The 11,304-nt window shown below is 31.6% G+C and overlaps 1 protein-coding gene across 2 annotated transcripts; it reads left to right on the top strand.

The window, feature by feature from the left end:
* Positions 1-8,237: 8,237 nt before the first annotated feature.
* LOC149533579 (uncharacterized) lies at positions 8,238-9,928 on the top strand. 2 transcript variants are annotated; one of them, XM_089806108.1, is made up of 2 exons: positions 8,238-8,420; positions 8,545-9,928. In XM_089806108.1, coding segments are annotated over exons 1-2 (966 nt in total). In that variant the 5' UTR covers positions 8,238-8,418; the 3' UTR covers positions 9,509-9,928. The 2 variants fall into 2 exon arrangements, with proteins under 2 accessions (XP_089662234.1, XP_089662233.1); XM_089806107.1 differs by having other exon boundaries at positions 8,238-9,928.
* Positions 9,929-11,304: the final 1,376 nt, after the last annotated feature.

The raw sequence follows: 11,304 nt of genomic DNA, 5'->3' as shown, positions 1-11,304 counted from the left end.
CCTGGTTCATTTGAATCCCAAGTTGGTTCAAATTTATTTCTGCATTCTGAATAGTGGTATTCTCATTACCATAATTCTTTTCAGTTTCTTCATTTACGAGTTCTCTTAATATTTGATTTATTAGACCAGGATGATTTCCCAAAGCTGTATTTGAGCTCGTTTTCCTGTCATTACTCTTACCTTTATCAATATGCTCAATTGCTATTTCATGTTCTTTAAACTGAGATTGACTCATTCTCCATGATTAATAAGTCTCTTTCTAGATCTTCACAGGTATAATTATTACCTCCTAATTTAAGAATCTTCTAAATTAAATCTTCCTTCTTAGCTTCAGAACTTTTATGAACATTCTCAAAACTAAATACCTGAATTAACTCATTAGTTAGTAGATTAAGACTGTCTTCTTTTGATTTAGATATACTCAGGTTCTTCACAGCTGGGTCGAAGATGATATCCTTATTCAAGAAATCCTAAACTTTCTCTATAAGAGGCTTATCTGCTTTCTTTGAACCAGTTTCCTTACCCTTCTAATTGTTGACCGATGTAAATAGAGAGCTTGTTGAGGCTACTAGAGTTTGTTAAAACTTATATAAGCTATGAGAGGTCGCAGTTACTTCTTTGTCATTTAACATCTACTTTTGCATCTGACACTGTTCCATCTTGTTCTTTTCATTCTAAGTTTGATATTCATCTTCATTTTTATCATTTGAATCAAATAACTAGAATTCTCTATGTCTTCAATGTTGTTCTCTTTATAATCCCATGCTTCCTTTGCTTGTTGTAAACTTGAATTTACTCTATCTTTGACCTCTTTGCGTGAAGGACTCAATTTAATTTTTGTAGAAACTCCATCAAAAGGGGAATTTAATTCCTTATGCTTATCTGCCAAAGGATTTAAATTTTCCATTTCCTTTTCATTGCATGTCATTTGTTCCTACGAATACTATAAGTCTCTGTTTCCACTATTTTTCCTGGCTTTGTCGTATTTTACTTTCATACTCTATCCCATGCTACTTTTTGAGGTTTTTTCCTTTCTTTTATCTATTTGTTTCCTCTTTGACTTATCATCTTTTGTCAATTCTAAGTTCTCCTTGTGATCAGCCACTATGACTGATTTAAGCTTAACTTTTTCTACTGGAAATTCACATGTATTTCCATTGTCTGTCCCTTTTATGCAAAAAGGTTCTGTATGGAACTCAAATTTCTCATGAGAAGATGTGGAAATGTTCCGATCCATATTCTCTTGACTCCTTCTCTTTCTCAAGATTCTCATCCATGGGAATTTACTATTGAAATATAAAGTGAGTGATAGAATCTTGAAACTAATTTTGTAATTATTATCCAGTCTTATAATTTATGATATTTTACTTTCAAAGGTTTGCAGTGTTAGATCATATGTGGCTCTGTTTGTTACCACTTTCCTCTACATCTATGTTGATTGACTAAACTTGGTTTTGATAAGCATTTTTACATTATTGCAGCACTAAAATGTAGAATCAATACCTATAAGCTCACCCAAAGTAGATCCTAAAGACCTAATTATGTCTATTTGGGGAAGCTCCACAGGTAAGGATTGAATATTAAACCAAGTTGGAATCATAAAATCTAAACCTTCTATTTTAAAATCAAGAGACCATTCTATAAATTTAACGACATGACCTTTAAAGAAACATTCAGATACTAAAATAAAATCTTTTTTAACAGATTCATCCAAACAATGCAAATAGAGGATTCTATCCGAAAAGTGAAAGATACTTACCTGTTCATCATAGTTCTCTTCAAGCCAGTCAGAGAGAAGGGGAAGATCTTTCTTAGAACCATTCCAAACTGCAAAAATTCCTACGCTTTGACATTCAAGCCAAGAATCTTTGACTTCCTTATTGGAGATTATTATACAATTATCTTTAGGTTTTGATGGAGATGGGGGGTCAGGATGTCTCTTAGGGTTTGATAGGTGCTCTTGCATGGCAACGATGTAGGGGAATATATGATCTCGATGAAGCAATTTTAGATGATGGGTTAATCATAGACCTATCCGAATGAAGTGGTCAAGCAAATGAATGAGGATCTAAACTAATAGGTTTTGGGAGAATTTCACGATAACGTGGATGTGTATATTTAGTCAAATTGAAAACCCTAAACTGGTTTTCCAAGCTATCAATGGTGAAAAATGTATGAGGTCTAAAACTACCTGATCGGCTTGAGACATAAGGTGGAATTTTGGTCTTGGAATTTAATGCTCTATGCTATAAATGAGCCCCTTGCTGACTCTAATGGCTCTGAAGCTGCTTTTCTTCAAGTTTCTCTAGAATGGAGAAACTATTGGTTGTCTCTATTGCATATTCAGAACTTCGTGATTCTTTGAATGCCAAGGGAAACTGTGGACAGATTTGATACTTAAAAAAAGCTCATGAATCACTGCCTATCCAATGAGTCGGTCTAGGGTTTTTCTTTTTATTTCCCTGAAAACTTGGCTGCCCTAATTTTTTCGCACTTCTGTAGGATTTCACCATTTTTTTGAGAGTCTAATTAAGCTTATATATATATATATATATATATATATAATAATGAAATTACATGGTAATTTATAATTACCATGTAATCCCATTATTAAATATTTTTAAAAAATTGGTGATTTAATTTAGTGGGGGGACTTGTTTTTCTTTTAAAACAAAAACAAAATAAAAATTTATTGTGGGTGGGCGAGGGCCACCACTCTCCCACCCCCTTTCTCTTCCTCCTACCTCAGCGTTGACGGCTACCATGCAAACCATGACTGCCAATGATAGCCTGTAGTTGTATAGAGCAGCCGCATGGGCTTTAAACATGTTTAGTGATAAGTTTTCTTTAAATTTATTTTAGATTATTTAAAATGTTTTTTTAAAAATTAATTTAATTAATATATTAATTAAAATTATTAAATGTTTATTAAGTATTAAATATTAAATGTTATTTAATAATAATAACTTTATTCATTATTATTATTAGATTAATAATTATTTTATTAATAAATTCATATAAGCTATTTTATTGATAAAGAAATAATTATTATCTATTAATAATGTTATGATTATCAGTTTAAATTTTAATAATATTTAATTAACAACTTTAATTAAATTATTATTAAAATGATTTTCAATCTTAAATTGTGAATGGTTATTTAGTAGTCTTGGGTTTGCTCGATTGTCTAATTTTAAAAAAATAATGAAAATAATTTTTATCACTGGGGGTGATTTTATGATTCAAAAACCTTAATAATTATTATACTTTATGTAGACATAAGCTGAACTCTGTTTGAAATCGAGAGCTCTAGTGAATCTAGTAACTAGAAAAATGGAAACTTGAAACCTATAGTAAAATTAAAATCTTGTGTTTTCAAAATGTAATGTATTGAGAAAAGTACATATGTAGTGTGTTCTATATGCAATGTGTATTTTATGATTTTAGTTTTTTTTGGGTTGACTAGAGTGTTGACCAATCTTAGGATGTTAGCAAAGGCTCAAGAGTTCCATGTTTGTGATATTATGATGATGCTTTGATCTTGATCTTTTAAACTCAACCATGGTAATGTGCCTGGTATGCTCCATGGTGAGTTTGAATTTATTGTTTGTTATTGCTTTTCAATGTTCTTGTGTGAAACTAAGGTGAATGGTATGACGTACTTGACTTAACCTTTGAGTCATCGATCAGTTATTTTTGGGATACTTTCCAATTTCTTGTGAAGGACTGAGGTGTTATTGTGGATTATCTATTGATACTTTCTGATCACTTGTATAGGACTAAGGTGAAAACTGTGATGTTTTTTATTTGTACAAGTTTTATAAGCCTAGGGTTAGGTAATTTGTATGTTAAGTTGGGAAGTGGCTTGCAATGGAGGTTGGGGCCTAAAGTGGCTACAAGGGTAACCCATTGTAAGTAGTTAATAAGTGAAAACACTATACTAAATTAGAGTAAAATGTACCTAATAAGAGGCATGTCTTTCCTCGCCCATGCCTCGAGTGCTAGTAGAGACTAGGATGGGAGTAGAGAGGATGCTTGGTTGCGACCTTGCATCATTAGTGTGCCTTGTCAGTACGAAAGGATACTAGTACCACATAGAGTCACTGGGGGGGCAACAGATTAAAAGACTAGCTGGGTAACCTTAGAGTTGGTTTATGTGATGCCACTTGTCCAATAGAGTATAAATTTCCTATGTGTCTTTGTTTGCCTTTGGGTCTAGATGTCGTATTATCTTGGAACCTTTGAGTTAGATTACTTTTAGGGATTCCGTTGACATATATATTACTTTTGATTTTGGGATTGATATCTTGTTTGGGACTTGAGACTCTCTCCTTAGCACAGTGGGAGTGGACCTTTTTGGGTTACTATGAGGTTGAGTGGCAGTGCTTTTTACTTTTACCATTGAGATCTGTCTGTTGATGCCATGGCTGGAGTTCCTTGTCTGCGTTTCCTTTTATTCTATCTTTGTGTATTATGATGGATGGTTATATCTATATGATGGATGATTTTACTTATTGTATGTACTTTGTTTCATGGATCCGAAAGGGATGATGTAATCTATTTTATAAATATATATTCTTTCAACCTTTCATACCCTGTGACATGTATAGTGGATGATTGTGCATTTTGAATTAATGTCAAGTAGCATTCAGAAAAAATGTATATTATTTAAATGGATTGAACTTGTAGTTATTCTTTCATATGGATGTATTATTTATTTGGACTTAGTAAATTTTAAATTTAAATGTGACTCAACGTCTCGGGATCCTAAGGAATGTGATCTGTTATGTTTGTTTATGTATGATTGTATGTTATTGCTTCCGCTACTTTATGATTGTTGTGCATGTTATTCCTTTAAAAAAAAAATGTTTGGCAAACTTAGTAAAACTTTAGGTTAGTTCTTTTGGATCCCTTGGCAGGGCACTACACTAATGATATGAACATTTATCTCTTAAATATATAAAATCACAAAAATATATGTAAAAAATAACAATCAATTAAATTATATTGTCAAGGTATGTTCATCTTATGTATATATGACTTTAGGTAGCTACATATCTATAGGCAAGTAATTAGCCACTATGTGGCACTTGTTACAATTATATCAAATTATAAGCATCCCCCAATCTTGTAGCATTAATCTTTTTGAACAAAACATGATTCATAAGTATCACTTTCAACATAGACTTTCTAAATAATTTATAGAAAAAGTGGGGAAATTAGATACTTAAATAGAAAAATAAAATTTTAAAACTTTGTAATAATTAGTTATTTTATAGAAATAGTAGAAAAATTAGAAACTGAAAACAAAATTTAGAAACTTTGTAATTAATAGCACCCGTGATTAATACTAAATAGCATGCGTTATTAATACTAATAAATAATAATAATTAAATGATAAGTTCTAATGAAAACTAAAATTTAGAAACTTTGTAATTAATAACATATGTTATTAATACTAAACAGCATGTGTTATTAATACTAATAGATAATAATAACTGAAATATTGGTTTGTTCCTCATATTGGTCTATAAGACGTTAAATCTATTAGTCAATCATTGTTAACATTTTTTTATAAAAAAATTTTACAATAAAAAAAATTAATATGTTAACTTTAGAATATTAAGAAAAAGAAGAAGATAAAACACTAATAGTAATTGGTGTAGATAAAGAATTTTTTTTCATAACATATATACATAATTGTATTAAGGTTGATTATTTTCACAAGTGAGTATTCTATAAAAATCATAATGTATATATAATTGTATCATGCTTGATTATTTTCATTTTCTATATCTTTTTTTAGAAATAAATTCAATATGAATTTTGTACATTAAAGGCTTGGTTTTAGTTTTTACAAGTCATTATTTAGGTTTTTACAACTCTTATATGATACTAAATATCATGAGGTTAAATTTGTTGTGTGACCTCTAATTCTTTAATGTTGATGGACTTTGATGATAAGTTTACTAAACAAATTCTATAAGATTTTATTTGACTAGAATTAAAGCTAATCATTTCATAGTCTTAAAAGTTCACTTAGAATGCCCACTTCATTTTTATGTAGATGTTCCAAAAGAAATTGTAAATAACTTTCATAAAAAAAATTTACATATAGAAATAGAGAATAATATTATTGAGAGGATCTATGTATTTAATTGAGTGCTTTATTTTATCATTCTCTAGTGTATCATTTATTAGTTCCTGTTGTAGGTTAGATAACTATCGGCAACAACTAAAAAAATTAAACTTTTAAAACTTTGACCAATCCAAATTCACTAATATTTTTTACAACTTTAGATTTTAATATTTAGTAAAGTGAGATGCAAATTATTTAAAATTACTAATTTACAAAAAAATATTTCTTATCGGATTTCTGGCCATGCTAAAAGTTTACCACTAAAGTTTAACTATTATTATTATTTTTAATATTATTGCAGTGATCCAATAACTTTATTTTTCTATTGCATTACTAATATTATAAAAGCTATATTGTATTTGAAGATTGAATATTTTTAAATGTAAAATTTCATAATCATTTTTTAAAATTATATAATTGAAGTCAAGAATTATATATTAAATAGTGATGAATTCAAATTATTTTTAGAAAAAAAAAAATTATCTATTTTAAAAATCTGTATAATTTTTAATTTCATTATTCAAAGCAAACTTTTTTTTTAAATTTTTTTTTAAAGGATCAACCTTGTTATTATTTAAACAACTAAGTTGATCAAGGACATCCCAAATCTTCATATTGCTCAATCAAATCACACAAAAAAAAAAACAGTCACTTTCAAATCTTCACAATCATATTACTCCTTAACTTTATAATATCGACAATCTAGTCATATGAAATTTGAAGATCTATCATAATTTTTTTTATCTTATATGACTACTTACATGAAGTATTATTTAATATATAATCTATTTTCATCAATTTCTATTTTATATATTAAATTAATTGTTCTATTCTTATTTATTTTTAACATCATAAGTGATATCTAAATATATATTGTTTATTTATTTTTTAAAAAATTACTTAGAGTAGCTTTTAAGACCTGATTATAACCTTATATCTTTGTGTTATATTTAATCTTTGATGTACCATATTGGTCATACTTAATATTTGACATGTTATATTGGCAAGTCATGACATGTTCTCTCATATATTATGTAATTTTCAAGGCCACTTTGGAATCTTGAAAAACTAATGATTCATAAGATCTATCAAATTTCCACAACCCATCGATATAGTAAAAATGTGTGTGGATTTCTTCATCAACATTCCAAATCACACTCTTTAATCCTTCATGAGGCTGCAAGAGAGGTCAAGGAGAGAAAATCATTATATGGATCTAGTGGTCTATTTTGTATCATTATCATGGAGTATGATCTGAATTGTTAATGAAGAAGCTCGCACATAATAGATTCTAAAAACTTTCGTAAAATTATTCATATTCTCTCTTGGTTGGTCTTGTAGTTATCTGTTGTTGAAACATTTATGTAATTTTATTCATTATAAGCTATAATAGAATATCTGTAAACACCATAATATACTCTCTATGTAGTGATTGGATGAGAAATAAATTTTGGGATAATGTCTAATATGAAAATGTTGTCTTCAATATCACTGAACAACAAGTGTCCATATGTATAAGCAAACACTATATAAATATATGGACAAGGCAGTAGATAGATAGAGAGATATAAATATAGAAATAGAAGAAAATGAAAATTCTCTCTTGGTTGGGTTGGTTTTGTAGTTATATGTTGTTGAAACATTTATGAAATTTTATTCATTATAAAGTGGAATAGAATATCTATAAACACCATAGAATACTCTCTATGAAGTGATTGGATGAGAAATAAATTTTGGGATAATGTCTAGTATGAAAATATTATCCTCAATATCACTAACAAGAAGTGTCCATATTATAAACAAATAGAAACAAGGTAGTAGATAGAGAGATACATATGAATATAGAAATAGAGAGGAACAAAAATTTCATAAATTGACGACAATATGATGCTTTCATATATATATATATATTTTGCAATGACCAAAATCCTAATTCAATTTTGAATATAATTTACCAACAATTTAAAATTTGATATTCTTCAAATACCCAACCTCCAAAATTAGTCAAATAGATATTTGATACCAAATATCTAACAGCCCATACGAAATAGAGTAAGATTAATCCCCATAAGTGAGATCAACCGCCCAAAATGTCTAGATACCTATTTACATGAAAGAAAGTTGAAAACTGAATTCTGAGACGGGGTATATGAAACAACTCATCTACCAGATCCGCGAAGAACATAGCCGCAGTGCAAATTAGGGCAAAACTCTCTCTGTTGCAGCAACTCGAGGAACACCATGTTCTGCCGCAAAGCGTCTGTTCTACGTTTCTACTTATGTAATGTGTATTCCACCCTTATCAATGCCGATCCTTATTCGCAGAACCTCTTTTCCCACTTTGTTTACAACAAATTTAATATGTCTGCAACCGACATAAATCGTTTGTTTAAACGCTGTCCCAGGTTGCAGAGGCTTCAAACACTCGACAAAGTCGAGCAGTTTGTTAATTTGTTGAACAGGTACGGCTTCTCTGAAATCCAAATTCCCAAGATGATGATACTTCACCCGTTAATAATCACAACAAGTGCAGAACGAATATTGGAACCCAAAATCAAACTGCTGGAAGATTTCGGCTTTCAAGGTGAAACTCTGGTTAAGCTTTTAGTGAGCAATCCAGCCATCCTGAGCGCCAGCCTCGAGAACGAACTTCTTCCCAAAATGGAGTTCCTTAAGACTGTGTTTCAGTCCCAGGAGGTCCTGATCAAATCCCTGCTTAGACGCTCCTTCATTTTCAGTTCTAGCCTGGAAAAGACACTGAAGCCCTCAGTTGTTTTCTGGGAGAGATGGGGCTTCCAAGGTAGGGATCTCCTCCGACTCTTACGGATAAATCCGTCCATTCTACAATACACTTCTCTAACGCCTGCACAAGCCGATCTCATTCAGGAGATTGGGGCCGACAAGGAAAGCAAGGCGTACAAATATATTGTAGTTACAGTGGCTACTAGCCGCATGGAAACTCTAAAGGCCAAGATAGAACATCTCAAACTCTGCGGGCTATCGGCTGAGGAAACCTGGCAAGTATGTCGGGCTGTACCTCAAGTGCTTTGTTTGTCCAAGGAAACAGTTCGTGAGACGATGAACTTTGTAGTTAAAGACCTGGAGCTCCCTCCAAATTATATAGTGACGAAATCCACCTTGTTGTTAAGAAATTTGGAGGTGGTCATGAAGCCTAGGTTTCTAGTTTGGCAGAAAATCAAATCCATCAATAGCCCGGGCATTTCTCTTTGCACAGTATTGACGATGCCGGAGGCAAGGTTTGTTAGAAACATTATTAGAGCGCATCCTGAATCTACAAGGCTGTGGACACTATATGAAAATGCAATCTCAAATGCTTCCAAACGCACAAAGACCTCAATCCAATCCTAATTTGATTTTGGGAATGAGACCGTGTGACATTAAATTGTATTTTTTTGAACGAGACAGTGAGAGTCAGGACTCAAAAACCACAACAAACATATTAATCTTGTCTTTAGCAGAAGGTAGGCAGGGCCTCCTCAAACAGGTTTTGGTTGTAAGTATATGAAATTGGGGGAGTAATTTCCCTGCCATGCGTTCGGCCTCTAATTGTTCTTCAAGCAAGGTATGCAGAGGAGCTACTAAATTTTTAAGTGAGCTAATTGTTTTCACCGCAGTCATTCAATGTGATGTAATTTACTAATTGGTGAACGTTTAATAGCTAGAAGTGTTGTTGCTTCTTAAAGGCATTTCAGAAAATCGTATTATTGTTTTTGGAATGAGAATTATGCTAGAGCAAGGAGTGAACAACTCAACATGATTTTCAGCAAACATGTTCTTGAAATCCCGAGTATTAATTTACAGATGCTGTAGCCTTGGTTTGATGCTTATAATTTCGAATGCCTAAATCAGTTTCCGTTGAAATTCTCATTTAAGTCCTTCAAAGGAATTATGAAAATCAGTAAACCATATAAGCAGGTTCTTTTACATTTGAAGCAGAAATTTATTAGTAATTAGACAAAAGCACACATCATTATTTCATGACAATCATAGTTTTTTTTTTCCTTTCCCAAGGGGAATTGATAGGGGCAGCCCAGCGGTCTGGAGATTAGCTCAAGACAGGGTGAGGCCCCCATAACCACCTCGGGCTGCAGATTTGCTCCGATTAGGCAAACAGCCAGATAAACCCAGCCATCAGGAGTAGTACCTTGGAGTTGCATGAGAAGAACCACCCACTGGGAGTAATAATTAATAAACAATTATAAACGTATAGTTGGTATTGGAGTCATTTGAGATCTTGACTAGGCAATCTTGCACTTCAAAATAAATTGGATTTTCTGGATTCCTTTTTCTCTTAATAAGTAAATGAATCAGATCGGTCAATCCTTTTGAAATGCTGGAACAAGCTGCAAACGTACAAATTTTAATGGACTAGTCGCCATCTTACACCTAGGAGATGCTCAATTGGAGAAATTGCTCATCTTTCAAACAATTTGTGGTAATTGATAGATTAAACAGACTGTTCAGGGTTAAAGGAGTGGATATTAGAAAGATTGAATGCTGTAAATGGAGGTGAAGGTTTTAAGCTCAAGCGTAAGGTTTTCAATAACGTCTTAACAAAGTGTGCTTGACACTTGAGTCTTAGACATATTTTACAGACAAAAAATGCAAATGTAGAAGGCTTTGCAGATTTCTGTCAAACTCATCCAAGTTGACCTAGTCAAGGCAGCAAAGTACACTGTTGCTGGCTTGGTCAGACTTTGTGAGTTTACCGTAGATATGCACTCTGAAATTTATGGTACTAAGCATCCTACAATTCTCATTGTGAATTGCCATAAAGCCATAACATGCATGTAACCTTTTAACACTTTTTAATTAATTCCCCTCTGGTCTATATGCAACCATCTAAGGTCAGTAACACATACATCTAACATTGACATCTATTTTCAGCATGTGATATCAAATAGTTTGTCACAGTTTGGCTACCATGGCCAAATTTCAGGTTACCTTCTATGACATTTTATGTTTGTTCTATCATTATCAAGTAGTCTACTATACAGACATCTAATTCACAACTTTAAATTCATAAAATGAAATTGGTATACTTTGAATGGATAAGTCAATGACGAACAAATATTTTGGGACAGCACCTAGAAACAAATTTGCAAGATTTCACTCCAAATGGTTATTAGAAGAGATTTGTCATA

The sequence above is a fragment of the Cupressus sempervirens genome, chromosome 10 (genome assembly GCF_028749045.1).
Source record: "Cupressus sempervirens isolate cs-2001-9-10 chromosome 10, ASM2874904v1, whole genome shotgun sequence".
Lineage (NCBI taxonomy): Eukaryota > Viridiplantae > Streptophyta > Pinopsida > Cupressales > Cupressaceae > Cupressus > Cupressus sempervirens.
The sequence above is the reverse complement of the archived record's forward strand: the minus strand, read 5'-3'. Positions and strand labels throughout refer to the sequence as shown.